Source organism: Lissotriton helveticus, chromosome 10 (genome assembly GCF_964261635.1).
Source record: "Lissotriton helveticus chromosome 10, aLisHel1.1, whole genome shotgun sequence".
NCBI lineage: Eukaryota > Metazoa > Chordata > Amphibia > Caudata > Salamandridae > Lissotriton > Lissotriton helveticus.
The window spans coordinates 708849925-708871385 of record NC_136071.1 but is presented as its reverse complement, the minus strand read 5'-3'; the positions used below and the strand labels follow the sequence as shown (position 1 = coordinate 708871385).

At 48.5% G+C, this 21461-nt stretch overlaps 1 protein-coding gene across 4 annotated transcripts in view; it reads right to left on the bottom strand.

Moving 5' to 3' along the window:
- RBM33 (RNA binding motif protein 33) overlaps nt 1-21461 on the bottom strand; it is a 667388-nt gene that overhangs the window by 488979 nt on the left and 156948 nt on the right. For all 4 annotated transcript variants that reach the window (XR_013601648.1, XR_013601647.1, XM_078663257.1 and 1 more), the window contains exon 3: nt 12507-12552. Coding sequence is in view for 2 of the 4 variants with exons in the window: in XM_078663257.1 (XP_078519383.1) it covers nt 12507-12552 (46 nt within the window). In the remaining 2 variants the exon portion in view is untranslated. The remainder of the gene's footprint in view (nt 1-12506; nt 12553-21461) is intronic.

The window sequence follows — 21461 nt, the reverse complement described above, 5'->3', positions numbered from 1 at the left end:
ATCACATTTTCCATCTCTAGGCATCCAAACCTTTCCAATAAATCATATTGGAACTCATTTCCCCCAAGTGGTACCAATAACATAGTTGGCTCAAGGCCTATGCGAAGGAGATTCGTTCCACACAGTAATATGTGGGTGAAAGGTCTGGCAGGTAAAGCAGTTTGGTGATCCACCACTGCCAGTTATTGAGCAAGTATAAGAATTGCCCCAGCTCTGGAGAGCATAAACAACTTGGCTGAGTGAGACGCATCAGTGTTCATGTGCGTCGGACGGCTCTTGTGCGTCAGACGCCATGACCCAGGGAATGACTCTGGTGCGGGCACCAGAGGGATTCCCTTTACCCCCCAAGAGCTTCGGGAGCTGGGGAAGAGCTTCGACAGCTCCAGAGGGCCCGCCCCCCCGATTTCCCTGAAATGACGATCAGGGCGCACGTCGCGCGGACGTCATTTCAGTGAAACCGAAACTGAAATGAGCCAAGAGGTTCATTTCAGTTTTGCTTTCTATGTGTTCAGGGGGCTATCTGAGCACATAGAGAGGTATTGTTGATAAGGGGAGAATTCCCCCTTTCCAATGATGCCCCTCCCTAGTGGATGCCTGCTTGGGGATCCGCCCAGGTGGGCGATCCCCAAGCAGGGATCCACCCACTGGGCACCTGGGAGGGGGGGGAGCGGCCCCTTGGGCAAGGGCCTTTGCTCCCCCCATATTTATTTGGCTGCACCACCAATCTGCCCACCCCCGGGGAAGGGGGGGGGCAGAAAACCCACTGAATACCTGGGATTTTTCTTTTAATTACAGACCCACAAAATTCCAGTCTTTCTGCCCCCGGGAGGGGGCGGGGCTGCCCGGAATGGGCATGCCAATGCCCCTACCCTACACCCCCCCCCCCAAAGAAAACAAAACAATTTCTGCCCCCCACTGGAGGCAGATGGGGCAATAGCCCCTGATCTGCCCCCTCAGGGGAAGGGGTGTAGTGTAGTTCCTATTTACCTGATAGGCTCTGCGCATTGGAAAAATATACACTATAGATTTGACATAGGACTGAGGTCAGTATGTCTCTATCGAGTACATTAAACCTAATTACTTGTGTATGCCAGCTAACTCAGAGGTCACTAGAAACTTTCTCAAATGAACAAGAAGGGATTAGTTTCCGACAACCGCATAAACATGACAACTTTGTTTCCCTTCGAGTCGGAACAATATCTTCAGAGTCGTGGAAACAATAGATTACAGTTTCACTCAGTCAATCGTGCATGCTTCTTTTCTACAGAGTTGCACAGACATAGAGAGATGGGCGTTTCAATAAAAATAGTTTATTGAACAGTCTTCTTTCTCATGCAAGAGATATGAACTGCTACACTCGTAAGACAGAATGCGAAGTATAATGCGTACAGCGTAAACAGTAATATAAAATACTGTAATAGCATGGCCTGTTGCTATGACATATATAAAACTACATACATAAAAAACACAGGCTAAAATACTCAACTGATGCTTCAAAAATAATCCTATCCCAGTGTACCTAACCTAAGTCTAGTACGAGGGAAGAAGTAGGTGCTGTTTTAGCTATAGTCTAGTTTTAGTTTAGTTTTGCCAAAAGTTTCTCTAGGTTCTAATCAGCCCCATACCGTAGAATATGAGAGGTTGGTATCTCTTTCTCAGGACTCGATCTCTAACACCCCGCAAGGGGAGTCAGAAACACTGGAGCTGGATTCTCAGCAAGGAGGATGACAGCGTCTGGTCAGTGCGTCAGTTGGGAGATGACTTCCTTCGGGACTTGCTGAGGCGAGCTGCGTTGCGCAAGTAGGTAGCCGAACTGCACCTTGCCATAGCAAATGAAGGTATATTTATACCTTGAAGGTGTTTAGGAATGCCAGTATTGACGTAGAAGTCGGGCATATGAACGTCATGGATGAACCCCTAAGGAATTCATTCATTCATAATAAATGAGTTCTTGGAGAAATCAATATTCAAGCAAGGGGAAGTCCTAAAGGCTTAAGAGTCTGGTTTTCCAGGAACTCGTTGTGACGTAGATGAACGGATGTAAGTAGCCATGCCTGTATTTGGTTAGCATGGACAATGCCTAAATAAGGACTGGATTTCTATGCCTATATATGGGCAATGTGAAATGTTCCTATATAAGGGCATGAATCGGGAAATTCATACGGAATCTAAATCGATACACAACAGGGGGGATGAGGGGGGGGGGGCAGTAAGCCCAATAAGCGCCAGGGATTTTTTTAAATATATATATATATAGGTAGGAGTGGGGGCTGCCCAGAATGGGCATGTCAATGCCCTCACCCCAAACAAATTGCCACAGTCTTTCGGGATGTCTACTTTCAAAAAAATGTATAGGCTTCCTGGGTTTCCCTAGGAGCAAGCAGAGTTAGGGTTCAAAATCTACAGCTAGGCACTTTGCTAGCTTTCCCCTGTATGCTAAAATCATTACCTGTCGCAGTGCGCTTTAGGAAGGGGTTACACAATCATGCACCTCAGGAAGGGGTAGGCACGGGGGAGCTGGCGCAAGCACTCCCCCAGGGGTGTTGACCCAGATGATGTCCAAGTGGCATAACGAGATTCATTCCTTGTCCAGACAGTTGTTGCAGGAACACCTTTTGGTGCGCAGGTGTCTCGCGCGCTGGCGGGGTTCAGATCTGCTTCAAGGAAGGGGCTCCCTTTACTTGTGCAAGGGAAGAAGGAGGTACGGGTCACGTGATGTGGCCTAGACCTTCTGCGGCCGCGCTGCACCGAGTGGCCCTCGCGTGCCCGTCAGTGCCAGGGGCATCTTATGCACGGATATCCACGCAGCACACAGAAACCGTCATAACGCACAAAAAGACTCGGGCATCAAAATATACGAAAAGGCAGCCGCTGGTTTTATATTTGCATCGTGCTTTAATCACATTTTAATCAGGAGACTTAGGGTAACGCAGAATTGCTGAGCAACTGTTAATACCTATTGACTTTCGATGCATTTTTGCCTTCCAAATGAAGGACAATGTGTAAAAAAAGTAATTTTGAAAAATTTCCTATAATTCTCATGCTAGGATGGGTACTAGCAATTTCAGAAATGTGCAAATATCTACTGTTTCTAAAATCTACATTTTGTTCCAATTTCAGAAATACATAGGTGTCTTTCATTTTTTTTTTTTTGTTGTTTAAATATCCTTTATTAGAGGTATAGGAGAATTAAAGCATGAATGGTACAATACATACAGTATCACATCTCAAAGATGTCTGTCATGTTTACGGGGCATAGCACCCAATGCACTGGTTTCCTTGCTTCATACATCATGGCTACATTTTCCATCACAAACGTTTCAAACCATGTTTGTGTAACTAGGATATAATTTCCGAAATAAACATCAAGGGAAGGAGGGGAGGATAGGGAACAGGGGACATAAAGGGGAAATCAGGAAGGGGTGGGTATGGTCAGCTGATGCTGGAGTAAGATGTGTGCGTCAGTGTGTGGGTGCGGCGTCATGAGGAGCGTGGGCGATATTCAAAAGTGTCTAGCGAAGTGGGCATGGCTTGGGGGGTTGACAGTACGTCTGTCATAACGGATGTCAGGCGTGAGGGGAAGGACGTGATGGTGGAGGCGTCATCAGATGTGTCCGCATGTAATATGTGCAGGGGGTGCATCGTCGGTATCGTCCGGGTGGGCGACTTCTGTCGTGGTTTGTGTGAGAAGGTATTCCTTGTGAAAAGAGTTGAGCATTGTGTCCCAGAATTGCGCAATCGGGAACTGACGGAGGCCCGCCGTTTCCTCGTTATGGAGGGTGGGGCTTTCCGCCTTTGCCCAGGTGTCTAGGGATGTGTGCCAGTGTTCCGGTAATGGTGGGGTAGCTCTCTTGCAGTGTTTCGTGAGCAATCTTTTTGCTGTGAGGAGGCCAAGGTCCCAGAATCGAGAGGGGGCTTTGTTTAATGAAGTTCGCTTATACAGGCCTAGTATGCATGCCTCCCATGTGTGCGGGATCGTCATGCCCGTGCTTTTGTCCAGTGTCGTCAGTACCGCCCCCCAGTATGTCTGAATCCGTGGGCACTGCCAGAGCATGTGTAGCAAGTCTGCCTCTTCCAGCGCACATCTCGGGCATCTGGCCGCTGCTCCTGGGAAATAGCGGTTAATCTTACTGGGTGAGAGGTACGCTCTATGCAGTATGTAGAACTGTATCAGTTTAAAGCGCGCGTTCCGTGGTACGTGTCTGGGGCCTAATAGGATCATTTTCCACTCCTTATCCGTCCAGTCCCTCCCCCTGTCTGTGGCCCAGTGGTCGCGTAATGGTTGCAGCGAATGTTGTGTGTGCGACAATAGCGCTTGATGTAGCCAGTGCACTACGTGTGTGCCATCACCCATGACATGTAGGCTCTGTATCAATTGGTGCGTCAGTAGTTCATCAGTGATGTTGCCCCACCGCTGCGTGTATGCTAAAAGTATGGAGGCGTGTTGTAAGAATTGACCTGGCGGGAGACCTGTGTCAGCAGCTAGCGTTACAAACGGTATCAAGACACCATCAGCATATAGGTCTGCCATAGTGTCTACTCCAGTGCGCGTCCAATGTTCTAGCGCTGTTTCTGTGACTATAGAGGTGGACTTGGGGGTGCCTAAGAGTGGGAGCGCCGGGGCATATGGCTTGGTCGTTCTCGTGAGTCGTAGGCTTCTGACATAACATCGTACCGCTACGGCGACGTGTAGCTGAGCGGATTTCCTTGGGTGCGTCAGGGGGTGGAACATTGTATGTATTTGCGTGGAGGAAAACATATCCGTGGTCGTGGCTGTGTCTTCCAGGTGGTTTCCTGCTAGCCAAGCAGTGACCCATTGTAGCTGGGCTGCCAGATAGTAAAGTTCGAGGTTCGGTACCGCAAGGCCTCCCTCATCGACCGGTGCATATAGTTTTCGGAGGGCTACTCTAGGCCGGCCTGTGTTCCATATCAGGTCTCTGATCATGGAGGCCAGTTCTCTGAAGGTGTGCGCCTGTACGTACACTGGTAGGTTGGCGTAGTATAAGAGTCTGGGGAGTACAATCATTTTTGTCAGTGTCACTCTACTCGGGACATTGAGTGGTAGGGATTTCCAAAAGGCAATCTGGGATTTTATAGACGTGATGGCGCGTGTCAGGTTACCATCCAGTACATCTTGTGGTGTCCTGTAGATATACACTCCCAGGTATTTGAACGTTGTGTGGTGCCATGGCAGTCTCTCCCCATTGATCGTGACTCCAGGGTCAGGGATGTCAGGGTTGAACGAGTATGCACCCGACTTGGCCCAATTAACCTTGAGGCCTGACATGATCTCGAAGGATTGAAAGATCTCCGAGAGGCCTCGAGGTATGTGGGTAAGGTCTTTGATGTATAAAAGGAGGTCGTCTGCATATAGCGAGACTGTGTGTACGCCATCTGCGAGTGGGATCCCCCAGTGCATGCCCTCGGCGCGCAGTAGTGCAGCAAGGGGTTCTATTGCTAATGAGAAAAGTAACGGGGATAACGGGCAGCCCTGTCTGGTGCCGCGTTGTACTCTAATGGCGTCCGATAGTAGCCCGCTCGTGCGGACTCGCACTACTGGGCGTCTATATAGCAATCCCACCAGTTCAATAAAGTCATCCCCGAGGTCGAATCTGCGCAACACTGCCAGCAAATAGGGCCATTCGAGCGAATCGAACGCTTTTTCCGGGTCCAGGACTAGACAGCCCGACCTGGGCCAGTCTTGTGCTGCATACTTTTGTACCCGGAACAGCTTACGGATGTTATGGGAGGTGCATCTGGAGGGTACAAAGCCGTTCTGGTCGTCATGTATCAAGCCGGGCACCAGTCCTGCCAGTCGCCGGGCGAGAGTCGAGGCTAGTATCTTGTAATCAGTGTTGAGCAGTGCTAGGGGCCTATATTAGCCGAGCAGTGTATCATCCCTACCTGGCTTTAAGAGGGACACTAACGTTGCCTCATTCATAGACAGGGGTAGGTCCAAGTCTTCTAGTGCTGCAGCAAACACCCTTAAGAGCTCTGGAATTAGGATGTCAGCGCATGCTTTATAGTATTCCGCTGGCAGTCCATCAGGGCCTGGTGCCTTGCCATTCGAGAGGGCAAAGATGGTGTCGCGAAGTTCCTCGGCAATCAACGGTGACCCTAGGTCCTCTCGTTGTTCATCTGTTAGGGTAGGCAGCATGATGTCCTCCAAGTACGTGGTTATGACGGGTGGTGTAGTCTGCAGACGGGATTTGTACAGCGCGCTGTAATGAGTCACAAAGTCCTCGTGTATCTGCGCCTGTGTGTACACCACCGGGCCTGCCAGCGACTGCACCGCTGCCACCGGAGTGACTCGTTTTTCGCGTTGTATCAGCCACACTAGCAACTTGCCTGGTTTGTCGCCAGAATGGTGGGTGCGGGCTGAGTGGGCCCTGTAATTGACATTTTTCAATCTGTCAATCAGTGCATCATGCTCTGCCCGTGCTTGTATTAAGTCCGCGGTGGGGCCAGTGGTTGCGGACTGCTCCAGTCGCAGCAGGTCAGATTCAATGCGCCTGAGATCCGCTTCTAAGTGTCGCCGGGAGTGTGCTTGGGTGCCTAGACATTGTCCCCTGAGGACCACTTTGAACGCGTCCCATTCAATCTGTGGTGTCGATGCCGTGCCTGTGTTGTCTTCAAAATATTGTGCCGTCTGCGTGCTGATGGAACCCCTAAACGTGGCGTCCAGTAAGAGATCGGGTTGTAACCGCCATGTGGGTATAGGTGGTCGAGGGTGATCCCACATCAGGTCTAGGAGGTGCGGGTTGTGGTCGGAATGTGTGCGTCCCATGTAACAGGTGTCCGTGATATTGGGTAAGAGTTCGCTAGAGACCATGAATCGATCAAGGCGGACATGCAGGACGTGTGCTCCCGAGTAATATGAGTAGACCCTGGAGTGTGGATTGCGAGTGCGCCACGCATCTTGTAAGCCCCATTGCATGGACCACGCCTGTAGCGCCTTCGTAGTGGCCTGAGCTTGTGAGTTGGGTAATGTAGGATGAGAACGGTCAAGCGCCAAGTCTAGCGAACTATTGTAGTCCCCGCCAATGACCCATGGGACCCCATGCCAGGGGGCTAGTGTGCGTGATAAGCCGGTGAGAAAATCTGCCAACCCCGTGTTAGGCGCATAAATTGAAGTTATGACCAATGGGTTACCATCTAATCTGCCGTGGATAGCCACATATCTGCCTTCGGGGTATATATGTACATCTTGTGTGGTCCAAGGAACGCCCGGCCTGATCCATACCAGCGTTCCTCGGGCGTATGATGAGAACCCTGTAGCATAAAGTTGTCCGCGCCACCTACGTCGTAGTGTAGCAATTTCAGTGCTGTTAAGGTGAGTTTCTTGCAGAAGGGCAATTTGAATGTGGTGGCGTTTGAGGTATGAATAGATTTGGTAGCGTCGGGATGGTGTGTGTATACCTCTCACATTCCACGTGCATATCTTAATGGGGAGCATTATAGCAATTCAACAAAACCTCCCATCCGTCTCTGCCTCCACCCCCCCATACATATTCGCTCATCATCACGAAGACGGCCCCCGCCACCCCATAAGCGCTTGATATGACGCTCCATTGCACTGTGACCATAGGAGGGGGAGAAAACATGGCTATCGGAACAGTAAACCATTGAACAATATGAACTTGCAAAATACCAAAAGGTCGGATGCAAAACGTGCTCCCGTCCATACTCTCTAGGAGAGCAACAATGTTCAAGTCTAAGGGGGTGGGTGTGCTACATGCACAGGATCAAATGGACTATGTCAATATGTTTGTGGAGCGAAGGCATAATGCCTTCCCGGGGAGGACGTATCAGTCTATGCCGCCCTTGTAGAGAATGAACCCATCATATACATGCGTAAGACGCCATACATTACGTGTTCCAGTCGGGCCATCTCCAGGCAAGGCAAAGTGTCTCCGCAGCTGTGCTTTGTCAATCGTGGGCTCTCACCGCCAGTGCCTGGATTTATGTCCAGCGATGGGTCATTTGGTGCATGTGCCCCATGCGTATAGTACGGAGGACGAGGGGGTCAGTCCGCTGTTCCGCTCAGGGTTCATTGTAGCCGTGTTGTCGTAGGCCCGTCGTGGTGGTCACTCGTATTCGTTTCCGTGGGATGTTGCATCCGTCGCCCGATCAACTGATGTATTCTGCCGTTTGGGGAGTGACATCAGGTCGGTCTTCCGAGGTCGGGGAGTCCGGTACTCCATAGTTGGCTTCATCGTCACTCTGGAGGCCCCGTGCGCCGCCGCTCGCCACCTCGCTCTGTGCAGGGTAACCGCTGAGTTCCATCACTAGGCGGAGGGCGTCCTGCTGCTCCTGCCGTCTGGCATCTGCAGGAGGGGAAGGTCGAGTCGCCGCATGTGCACCTGGCTGAGAAGTCCGGCGGGGTCGTCGCCGTCGTCTATGATTGCCGGACTGTCGACGTGGCGTAGGACCTGCCGCCGTTTTGGGGTCCGTATCAACTCCGCTGTCCAGCCAAGTTTCCACGTCCATGGGGTCCGTGAAGAAATGAGTCCGTTCTCCCGCCACGACCCTCAACTTTGCAGGAAAGAGCAGGGAGTACTGGAGGCCCATCTGCCTCAGTCGCTTTTTCACTGCCAGAAAGTCATGCCTCTGCCGCTGGACCTGTACAGTATAGTCCGGGAAGAACATCACCGATGCGTTCTCTATCCTGACCTCCTGGAGCTTGCGGGTTTCTCGTAGTATGGTGTCCCTGTCTCGATAGTTCATTATGCGGAGTAGCATGGGTCTTGGGTTGGAGCCCGTCGCTAGAGGTTTAGTGGGGACCCTGTGAGCTCGCTCAATCACGAAGTGTGGGGAGAGCGATCCTTCCGGCAGGAGGCCTTGTAGCCACCGCTCCATGTGTATTTCTGGGGATCTCCCTTCCCATTTCTCCGGAACTCCGACCAAGCGCACGTTGTTTCTGCGGGTCCTACCTTCCGCGTCTTCAGCCCTGTCTTCCAAGAACTCCACCCTGTTCAACAAGTCCTGGATGTGTTTATGCGACTGGTCCGCATGGGGCTGAAGTGTCTGTAGCGAGTCTTCCAAGGTGGCGGTGCGCTCCGCCAGTTTTTTGTGATCCGCTCTCAGGTGCGTGAGATCGATGACCACGCTGTCGATTTTGGTGGCCAGGGAGGTGCGGGTTAGGCTTAGCGACTCCTCAAGTCTTTCCATCGCCGCTAGCATAGTGTCCAGCTTGGTCGCCATCTGGTCCGAGTCGGTGTGTTTCCCGGTTTTATCCATCTTGGCCCTCTGGTTAGCGTTGCTGGTGCCAGTTCTCGTTTTGGGCCCGTTAGACATCTGCGTCACTGCCTCGGGCCTAGCCGAGCAGCTCACGTCGTCTTCCGAGGGCCGGTTCGTGTAGTCGGCAGTCCGACCACCGGACAGGCGTGTGCCGTATAGTGTGTGTGGCCCCCGTGGTGGCGCGCCCTCCGGTGGTGGTCCGTGGCGTCTTGTGCTTGGCGGGTTGGTATGATCGGGCCGGTGCGTGGTAGAGGGCAAGCGTGCGTCGCGTTGTGGAGGGTTAAACACCCCGGCAGGCCATGGGGGTCTCAGCGTCGCTCCCAAGGCGTGTGCGGCCTCGCAGGCGCTCCAGGGGTTGGGCCGAGGGTAATTTCACGGTCTCACCGGCACTGGCCGCCACGTGGGCGCGCTCCATACAACTCGTCGCTGGGTAGACCGGCGCCGTCGCGGCGGCCCTTGACACGGGCCTCCGTGGTTGTCTTGCCTCGTTGCCGGTGCTTTCCCCACAAGGGAGCGAGGTGTCTGGGCTGCGGTGTGTTCCTGTGGCCGGTGAGTCGGGCCGCACCGGCCGCCGCTCGGTCGCATTGGGCAGGGCGGCGTCGCTCAGCTCCGCGAGGCCGCACCGCCAGCGTGGTACCTGGGTGTGTAGTGGATCGCCGGTAGAGCCTCTGTGCAGAGCAGGTCTGGTGCTGCAGTCCGAGTCCGTGGCCTTCCCAGCGTCTCGCGGCCTTCGCGCCTGCCGGGCCGATCTCTGGGCCTGCACCCCCGACTGAAGCCCCGGTCTGTCCCGCGCGCCTCCCGAGTTTGGGAGCAAGGAAGGCGGCAGCGGCACAGCGAATCCTCCGGTGCGCTTCGGGTGCGCCGATTTTCTGCAAAGTTGGCCGGGAGGTCGGCGGAGATGTCCGGTGGTAGCGCCAATTATTTTCGCCGTCCGCGGGCGGCGATTTATCGGATAAATGCCCCGGGAAGGCAGGCCTGGCGCGGAGCTCCACTCCAAGGCGGCCATTCCCGTTGCGTGCGTAGCCACGCCCCTTTCCATAGGTGTCTTTCATACCGATTTTTCCATGTATATATTTTCCCAAATTAATTGCTATATACCCGGTACATAATAAAAAACCATTACAAGACACTGCTCAGTTATTGGCTCTGGGTTCGTCCGGTTCTTGGTGAACCTACAAGTCCTATATATCCCCACAACCAGAAAGGTCCAGCGTATGTAACAGTATATTGCTTTCAAACAGCTGTCATAATTAGAAGTTACAGGTGAAAACGTTGACACAAATGGCTGTTTTCTTTAACTAATTTTCATTTTTCCTATATTCAACTGTTAGTTTCTGTAAAGACACCTTGAAGATCTACACAAACGACCCCTTGCTGTATTCTAAATTTTGCCTATTTTTCTAAAATGTATAAGAATGTTACCCTTAAAGGCATAGATATAACAGTATAGCTTTCCAGGATCCATTATTGCTTTCATACCCATTTTTACCATTAACTGGAAGAAGGCTGAAAGTACAGAAAATAACAAAAATAGGCTATGTCCCAGAAAAATGCCAGAACGGTGTAAAGAATTTAGGTTTTCTGACAAAAGTCTGCCTGTCCCTGAAAGCGGGGGAAATTGTGATTTCAGCACCACAACCCCTTTGTTGATAGCATGTGCAGAGAAAAAAAACAGACGCTTTCATCTGTAGCCCTTTTCTCCCCCCCAAAAAATTTAGCTATATTTTGGATAATTTCTGGGTCCCCTGCAGGGGAATCCACAAATTCTGGGTACCTATAGAATCCCCATGATGTTGGAAGAAAAGGATATCTCATGTGGCCAAAACGTTACAGGGGCCCAAACTAGTACTACCCCAAAAAGCCAAAAAACGGCTTGGAAGGGGGTTTAGGGGGGATATCAACCCGACTGTCAGCACAGGTATGTTACTCTTTTCGAGTACTGTATTATTGATTTATGGACACCCCTTGTTTGGTGTTCTTGTTATAAACTGATATGGTCATTGTTTTTAATGTAATTTTCTCTCTGTGAATTTTTTTAGCATTCAGCTGTTTAATTTTAATCTTTATTGTACACTGTATGTGTTGATTAATGAACTGTAATTGTGTGTTTATTAAAACATAGCGAGTTTTTTATTACCCATACACTTTTTCAATTGTCCTTGATTTGGTTTCCCACTTGTTTAGCTTTATTGTATTTCCTTGACTGCCTAGGCAATTTTGCACACATGTTACTCTTTTCCTGCATGGGGTGTGTACAAGCCTGTAAACAAATGGACCACATCAATTCAAACCCAAGATGACCCTCAAATCATTCTGCCAGTGCTGTAATTCTATGGCAACGTCGATCAGCCTGATATGTAGCTGTGGGAAAGCTGGAAGACAAAGGTAGGAGCAGAGTAGCAACACAGGCTAAACTGCTACTTTAGAGGAGCAACGCAGCTGCACTCGTTTAAAGCTCTACCCTTAAGTTATTAAATATCTGTTACAAGAGGAGAAAAACATCAAAAAGGGAATACAACAGCAGATAACCTTCTTTTGATGGTAAACAAGTTGACTGCTAGAATGGACATTTTCCATCAAGTCTCAGAGAGGGAAGGCACTTCGATAACCCAGAGTTCTTGAAGTATCAATAACAATGTGAGTTAATTTAAACCAAATATGTATTTGACACGATTTTAATATTAAGACCAGATGCAGTGACACATACTAACAATTTGGTATGGTCTTATTAAATACCAATTAACAAGTATTAAATTGCTATTGTTATGCAGCTCCTGACAATTGCCCTGTGTCAATGATTTTTGCAATAAACGTTATATTTTTGCATGATAGCACAGAAGATACACTTAACTAGTGAGTCAAGCTCTTTGCCTGGCTGCAAGAGATTCCTCTGCTTCTGCTAGTGTGCCATGAATCACACCAGCTGTAATCCTGCAGATGGACTCCCTCACTGCTATAAACTAACAAATCACAAAATTGAATATGTCATGACTCAAACTGTGTACTATTTTAGTTGCGGTAAGGCCTGATCCAAAATATCCACCGCCCTCCCAATATGTACTGAAATGAGATCTATGAGACCTATAAAGCAGTCTATATTCAGACACAAAAACCTTACTCATATTATTTTGAAAAATGTAAGCTGTGTTGCTGGGACTAAGGAATGTCACTTCGATTAAGAAAAACTTTCTAGATTCTTCCAAAGACCATAACATAGATCCCCAAAAGCAACAAGTAACCAATCCTAAAGGCTCTTTTGTGCTTACCTTATTGCCAGATAGCAAATCTTCCTCTAACAAGTCATCCAGGTCACTGAAAGTAAAGCAACAAGTATAACATATTAACACTTGACACTAAATATGAAGAAGCTTGCAAGCACCAACATGAGGTTATATAATAGTTTTGTCACCGATGAATCAAGACAAATTGAAAGGAATCTCAACAGTTGGTTTTTTTTTATTTCACAGTGGTACACACATCTATAGAAATGATTATGAACAGTGTGAATTTAACACAAGCATAAATATATTTGGTTAAAATGTTGCCACGATGACCCAACATGCTATGATGTGTTTCATGTTGGCACTTCCCTACTCACTTCTCAGTACTAATGCTATACTTCTACTAGTGTCCTCCTACACACTAAAAGGTAGAAGTTCCGTTCTTGTGTTGTGAACTTTTCTTCTTTCACATGAGCTAGGCTGGCTAAAGAGCAGTGGGACATGCAATTTCACTAGTATCTGATGTTATGCAAGCCTGGGAGAGTTTTTATTTAAGCTGGTGAAATGTGTGTGTTTCATGAATTTCGTGCAACATGAATTTTCCAAAATTACTCTAAACTTCACAATTTTGTATATATAAGTTTTACACATGAGACTCCTTGGTACATAAAAAACTCGCCAAGAGACTAACTTGAACTGAGTAACACATTCAACAAAGTTGTAAATGTGATTGTTGTGATTGATAAAGATATTGTTAGACTGGGTATAGGACACTTCCAGGTGTCACCAAAGTCACAGCGCAAAAAGATGCCGGATGCTAAAAACATGGCTTTCAAACAATCGCAATCTGTACATCACAATACTGTTCACGAATCACAATACAGTAATGTCTAGAAATAACATTTTGTAGAAACTGTAATCAAAGAAAAAGGCAGAATAAGTTAACTCTCGCCAGAGCACAGGGGTGGTGACAGAAGGACTTGAGTAAAATAATGTTGTTTTTGTGCCAACTGTGGGTTAAAGTTCGGTTGGGTGAATGAAACATTTTCTCTGAATATAGGAGTTATTTTATTTACTCACTAACATGCATTTAAAGTAGTGGATTCAACCAACCGTTAAGAAATAGTCATAATATAGGGTATGTGTAGGAAGCTGGCTCTGTATATACGATACCAAAGTAAGGTAAAGTGTGCACATAGTCCAGTGGATCGCCAAAGGTAGGGAGAGGTAAAAGTAGATAATACCTTACTCTTTATTTGTGGTAGTGTGGGCGAGCAGTAAGGCTTTATCAGATTGTAGTGTTAAGCATGAATTGTACACACTCATGCATGAAATTATGTCACACACTCAAAGACCAATCTCAAACCAATTTGTTTGTATAAAAATATTATTTAGTTGTATTTTATTTCTGGAACCAAGACAGGCCTGGTGCAGATAGGTGAAGTAATGCAAGAATAATGCAGTTGAACACAGTTTAAATGGTGTAGGATGCAATATGTTTGTTTACAGAGGAGTCAATAGTGAAAATGCCTTTTCAGTTACTATTGTAATAGCGTTACAGTTACTATTTTAGTTCCTTTTCAGATTACTTTTCTTACTCACTGGGACATTTCTTGGATAAAGGTAAGTAATGCAATTTGATATCCCAATACACTTGAATGATTTTTCATTGAATTTCCAACTCCACACTTAGAACTTTTTACAGAAAAGCAGTCAATGCAATCCTATGGGAGTAAATAAAGTTCTCAATTTTAAGTTAAGTACTTTGTTGTGGGAGTTGAGTTTCTGGGGTTAGAACAAGGGTTCCCCCAGGGTCAAGGATGCACTAATCAAGCACCCTCAGCGGCACAAGGGCGGCTGGGTGCAGAGTGCTGAAACCCAATGTTAGCCAATGGGGATAGGGGGCCTTCGGTTGATGGCTGCTCACAAGCAGACCACAAGGTTGTGGGAGCAAAGCTTCTGGACTTAAGCTCAGGGCAAAGGGGATCCGATTTAGCACACTAGGTGCACCCAAAGCAGCACAGGGGCAGCTGGGTGCTGTTCTGGCATTGGGTGCCCTTTTGTTTTTAATGGGGATTCTCCGGTTGCAACAAACACTGCAGGTTCGAGGACAAAGATATTTTGGAGTTTACCACCAGTTGGAGAAGTAAGTTGGGATGTTGAGGGATGCTGGGACAACGTTAGTTGGGCCACCCAAGACAGTGGGGCTTCGGGTGCAGGGGTCACTTTTGGCGTTGGGTTTTTCTTACCGGCTCCAGTCAGGGGGCATCCTCCAGAAAGGAGCTGCTAGAGTCGGCTGGAGACTTGAGGTAGGCAAGGGATCACCAGATCCGAGGTCAGGATCGCCGGGCAGATGACTTCGTGGTGTTGGGCCACTCTAACTCGGGGGTCGTGGGCGTTGGGTGTAGAGTGGTGCAGACTCGCGAATTTGCCCGGAGCCAGAGTCTGTTGGTGAGCAAATAAGGTGCTCACGGGAGACAAAGTCTGGTTTGGCACGGCAGGTCCTCCAGGTTCTGGGTGGCTGCTGGCTGCAGGACACACCAGGATTTCACTGGAGCAGGTCATGGTTGGGACAGGCCGGTAGGGCTGGGGCTAAGTCAGTTGGTGTCCTCCTCTTCTTCTTTCAGCACAGATTCTTCGGGCCTTCTTCTTCTTGTATCTTCTTGTTTGAGGAGGCAAGTTTCAGGGTTGCCCCCAAATACTAAATTTAGGGGCGTTTCAGGTAGCTAAAGGTTGGGACCAATGGGTCACTTCCTTGGGGTGGGTGCACCCCCCATTATGCCACCCTTCATTGGGAGTGGGGCATAAGCTTCACTCTGGTTGGCTAGGTCCCCCCATATTCAAGATGGGGGTGACAGAACGTTGTGCTTCACCTTGCCTCCCCCACCTGAGGGGCGGGGTTGGCAAAGGTGGGCACACCTCTCCTCCTAACTTGGTTTTCCCTATGATTCTCCCTCCCAAAGTGGGGTCAGAACCGGTGGGGGCCAGTTGCTGGGAGCAGAAAATGGCTGAGGCCGCTTACAAAGACGGCAAGCCTTTGAAGCTTCCCCTTCGTGGAATCTGCCCATCCTCGGGGAGGGAGCTTGCACCTCGACCCAGGATGTGCTTTGTTTCAGGACCCCTAGAGCAACAGGCTCTCGACCCAGGGGTCCAGAAACATGTAGAGTTAGGTCGTTTTTCAGGGGCCATCTCTAAGATACCCTCTGAGTGCATTTTTCATTAAATTCCACACTGGCATCAGTGTGGGTTTAATGTGCTGAGACGTTTGATATCAAACTTCCCAAATTTCAGTAAAGCCATTATGGTGGTGTGGAGTTCGTAATGACCAACTCTCAGACCATATAGTCTTTATGACTTTATTGCACTTATAATGTCTAAGAATGGACTTGGACACTGTAGGGGTGCAGGGCTCATGCACCTGTATCCTCACCACTGGTATAGTGCACCCAGCTAGCGGGCTGGCTTACCTATGCCAGGGCAGTGGTTTGCAGGAATGGCACACAGGGATGTGTGCCTTGTCGACTCTTCGCTTTGCTCTGCACCAAAACATGCAGCCTGCAATGGCAGTGTGTGTGTGTGTGTGTGTAAAGGTAAAGGGCCTCTAAGGGTGGCGCAAAAAGTGCTGCAGCCCTTAGAGGCCTTACCTGGTCACAGTGCTCGTGGTACTCAAGGTACCTAATACAAGGGACTTTCATGTGGCCAGAGAGTTGCCAATTGGGTTTAGCAACAGTACAGTTTAGGGAAAGAACATAGGCCAGGGTGTACCTGGTTGGAAGGAACCCATGGCACACTCAAAGTGCATCAACATTAGGCAAGAACTGGGGCAACCATGCCAAAAGGGGCACTTTCCTAAATTATGGGTATATCATGTACATGTTTAGATGGTTCTAAGAAACCAGTAGTGGTTTTCAGCTGTATTAATGGAAGATAATTCCTAAATTTAGTAATCTGTTTAAAAAAAGAATACATTCCCAGAAAAACTTTTGTGGAACTTGCTTGGGTGTAAATAGGAGGTTCGCCAAAGATGACAGGATAGTTCTTGGTACTCTGCAGTATAAAAAATTATTTTGTGAGTGAAGACTGGCCTTTTTTATTGAGTGTTTGACAGATTTGCTGGGACCTAAAACAGGTTCTCTCTTTAATGGGTAGCCCATTAAGGGTAGAGATGTGCTAGATTACTTACCACATCTTTTAAGAGGACACTGCTGTGATCACAGCACTTTCAGCTACTTCAATTCTTAAAGTAGTGAAGGGACACATCCCAAACAGGGATTTTCAGAATATAACCTCAGAAAAAACAGTTCATGCCACTGCCTGAACTCTATGGAAAGAAAGGAACAGACAATTATTTTTTTTATAGTGTGCAGATTATGATAACCTGTTTGCACCACCTTGGAATCCGGAGTGCTACTGTCAACTAGGCGCCCATACTGTTGCCCAGAATATGTAGTATAGGAGCAGAATGTGATGTACGCAGTTAATAAGCAGATATCTGGTGGGTTGTTGGGTGGTGGAACAACCATGATCACCATGGTCTTATACGTATGTAATTAAAAAAAAAAAAGAAAAAGGAACTGAAATAAAAAAATAAAAATAAAAGTTTAAATATGAGATAAAAGCGGGCTGAGGTCTGCAGATTTATTAAAAATAAGAAAAACGATAACCAATGTGATTAAATCCCTCTAGCCAAATGGTGGATATAACATTTAACCTGTAAACGTGTTGTGCCGTAAGTCCCAAATTTATAGACATGAGATTTGGCTACTTTTTGTTTTTATTCAATTGCTTGGTTGGGTTGAGTAGGATCTAGGTTGCCTTATAAGCATTTACTTAGATCAGACTGAGAACTTTTCATTTAAGGGTCAACACCTGCATCCTTCAACTAGAGAGAGACTTTTCCACTAGCCAAATAACAAAAGATTTGGCTAATGGAGCAGTCCCTACTGGCAACCAAACAAACATCATGGAAGAGTTGTAAGGCATACCAAAGAGTGGGTCAACTGCTTTGCAGTTGCAATGAGTTGTATCTGAGTAGTTATTTAGCAAGCTAGATAAATGGTTAAAGCAAGTATCGGAAAAATGCAGATCGGACAATGAGAATGTTAGATCTTCCACTAATAATGCTATATTTCGACATTTCTGTTACAATTAGAGAGGATGCAGGTTCCTGAAGAAAATACTTCTTTGAATGTCTCCACTGCTCCACTACACATCAGCTGTCTTGCCTCAGCTGAGCAACCAACATTCTAAGACAAGCTCACAGTCCAACTGTCAGAAAATTCTAATGTTCCAAGGGGACAAGGAATGAAATGAAATGATTACGCTCTTGTATAGCGCACGACTACCCGTAGGCATCTCGGCGCTTGCTTAGGGAACCCGTCCTGGTATTCCCCTGTGAGATACCCTGGCAGGGTGTCCACAAGGTGAAAGCCAGGCATCCCACCGCGAGGGGCCGTAGTGGAGATTAAGCAAGCTATTGCCCAGAGTCGCAGAGTGTGACCCCGTGAGTTGAGTAGGCACCAGAACGAGAATTATCGAGTCCGTGGAATTTTTTTTTTGAGCCCGAGACCCGCCGAGGCGGGGAAACGAACCCTGGTCCACGGCTGATCTCAGCTTCCGGGTCTGCCGCCTCTAACCACTGAGCCACGCTTCTCCACTAGGGGAGTGGGAACATACCATTATAAGATAACAATATTACAACACATTTTCCCACCAAAGTTTTTAAAAACAGGAGTCCCCATATAACACAAGACAATTTTGAGCATAGACCCTCAGATTACAAAAGAGGGAGAGCATACTTGAACTAAAGGATGACCAGAAAAAGAAATCTCCAAACCACCTGCTCATTTGTGCACAACGTAAACTTTGTGCCATACATGGCTTTGATATCCATACTAGATGTTGTTCCTACGTGGGCTCTGCTATCAACTTGGTTAGGAGAGCCATCCATAAAGGGTAAAGTAGGAGGGTAATGTGTTACCTGTCTGTCAATGCTCTAGCTCTGCCCATTGTCAATTATGGCAACATTCTGTTTTGTGTTTGCAATAGGCATGGGTTCAAAATATTTAGAATCCATTCCTCCTCTACAAAAGTTTTTAACATACACTCAGTCACCAGCTTTCCAAGGTTGATATTTTGTAGTTCAAGTTCAGAAATTTGTATAGCGCACTACTCACCCAGAGTGTCTCAAGGCGCTTGAGGGAGGGGGGGGGGGGTGCTTTACTTATCGAATAACCAAGTTTTTAGTTGCTTTCTGAAGGAGTTCTGTGTAAGGCGGAGGTGGGTGGGGAGAGAATTCCAGGTCTTGGCCGCTAAGTAGGAGAAGGATCTTCCTCCCATGGTGGATCTATGGATGCGCGGAATTGCGGCGAGGGCTTGATTGGACGATCGTAGTTGGCGGGAGGGGGTGTAGAAGGACAGTCGCGTGTTGAGGCATTCGGGTCCTAGGTCGTAGAGGGCTTTGTGTGCGTGGGTGAGGAGACGGAACGTTATTCTCTTGTTGACGGGGAGCCAATGGCGGTCTTTCAGGTGAACGGAGATGTGAGCTTGTCGAGGGATGTCCAATATAAGTCTGGCTGAGGCGTTTTGGATACGTTGGAGTTTTTTCTGTAGTTTGGCTGTGGTTCCGGCGTAAAGGGTGTTTCCGTAATCCAGTCGGCTGGTGACCAGTGCGTGGGTGACCGTCTTTCTTGTTTCGGTGGGGATCCAACAGAAGATTTTTTTGAGCATGTGTTGGATGTTGAAGCATGATGATGAGACGGCGTTGGCTTGTCTGGTCATCGAGAGGGAGGAGTCCAGGATTAAGCCCAGGTTACGTGCGTGATTCGTAGGTATGGGTGCGGTTCCCAGGGTCGGTGGCCACCATGAGTCGTTCCAGGCAGAGGGGGATGACCCTAGGATGAGGACTTCTGTTTTGTCAGAGTTTAGTTTTAAACGGCTGTTCTTCATCCACTCGGCTACTTCTTTCATTCCTTCGTGTAGGTTGGTTTTGGCGGTGTTTGGGTCTTTGGTGAGGGAGAGGATCAGCTGGATGTCGTCTGCGTAAGAGATGATGTTGAGGTTGTGTTGGCACGCTATGGTTGCGAGGGGACTCATGTATACGTAGAAGAGGGTGGGACTGAGTGATGATCCTTGTGGTAAGCCGCAAATGACTTCGGTGGCCTCTGATATAAAAGGGGGGAGGTGGACTCTTTGGGTTCTTCCGGCGAGGAACGAGATGATCCAATCCAATGCTTTTCCTTGTATTCCGACGTTGCTGAGGCGTTGTATGAGGGTGCTATGACAGACTGTGTCGAAGGCTGCGGAGAGTTCAAGTAGGATGAGGGCAGCTGTTTCTCCTTGTCCAGTAGAGTTCGAATGTTGTCTGTTGCTGCGATGAGGGCGGTTTCGGTGCTGTGTTTGGCTCGGAAGCCGGACTGTGAGGGGTCGAGGGATTTGTTGGATTCAAGGAAGGCGGCGAGCTGATTATTGACGGCTTTCTCAATGACTTTGGCAGGGAATGGGAGGAGCGAGATGGGGCGGTAGTTCTTAAGTTCAGTGGGGTCTGCTGTGGGTTTCTTCAGAAGGGCGCTGAGTTCGGCATGTTTCCAGCTTTCCGGGAAGGTAGCGGAGTTGAGGGAACAGTTGATGACATCGCGGAGATGGGGTGCGATGATGGAGTCTGCTTTGTTGAAAATGTGGTGGGGACATGGGTCGGTTGGCGATCCTGAGTGGATGGAGTTCATCAGGCGGATGGTGTCTTCGGTGGTGATTGGGTTCCAGGTGCAAAGGTTGTTAGAGTGCAGTTTTGGTTCAGAGGTGGGTGGAGTGGACTGGTCTTCGGACTGGTTTTGAAAGCTGTTATGTATGTCGGCGATTTTGTTGTGGAAGAATGAGGATAGAGAGTCGCAGAGGTCTTGGGAGGGAGTGATGTCGTTGGTGCCGGCGGTGGGGTTGGTAAATTCTTTGACGATGTTGAATAGTTCCTTGCTGTTTTGGGTGTTGTTGTCAAGTCGATCCTTGAATGCTGATTTCTTGGTGGATCGGATCAGTTGGTGGTGTTTGCGGGTGGCGTTCTTGAAGGTGGCCAGGTTGTCAGTGGTTGGGTTTTTTCTCCAGGCTTTCTCTAGCGTGCGACAGAGCTTCTTGGATTTCTTAAGGTCATCGTTGAACCAGGGTGCTTTTTTGCTACCTTGCTTGATTAGATGGTTTTTCAAGGGTGCTAGTTCGTCGGCGCTGTGGGTGATCCATTGTGTGAGGTTGGTGGCTGCTTGGTTTGGGTCCGATGATTTGGCAGGAGGGTTTTGGTGAAGCGATGTGAAAAGCTGGTCGGTGGTGATTTTGTTCCAGTTTCTTCGAGGGATGGGTTGTTGGGTGTTGTGGGTCGTGGTCTTTTTATAGTTTAAGTGAACGCAGCTGTGGTCCATCCAATGGAGAGCAGTGGTGTGATCGAAGGAGATGTGCTTGCTGGAGGTGAAGATGGGTCGAGCGTGTGTCCGGCAGAGTGGGTGGGGGTGTCAACAAGTTGTTTGAGTCCGAGATTGGCGAGGTTGTCCAGGAGGGTGGTGGTGGTGTTGTCGTTGTTCTTTTCCAGGTGGAAGTTGAGGTCTCCCAGTAGAATGTAGTTCTCGGAGGGAAGGGCATGTGGGCTGATGAAGTCAGTGATGTCTTCGCAGAATTGTGTGCGGGGTCCTGGTGGTCTGTAGATGAGGGTGCCTCTGAGTGTGGTTTTGGGGTCGGTGTGGATCTGGAAGTGAAGGTGTTTGGCGGCTGCGAGGTTATCGTCGGAACTGGTCGTGATGCGGATGGTGTTTTTATGGACGATGGCGATGCCTCCTCCTGTTTGGTTGGTGCGATCTTTTCGGATGATCTTGTAGGCGTCTGGGATGGCTATGGCGATGTCGGGCGCTGATGAGGCGTTCATCCAGGTTTCTTTAAGGAAGGCGACGTCCGGAGATGTAGTGTCGAGTAGGTTCCAGAGTTCAATGGAGTATCTGTGAACCGAGCGGGTGTTGAGCAGGA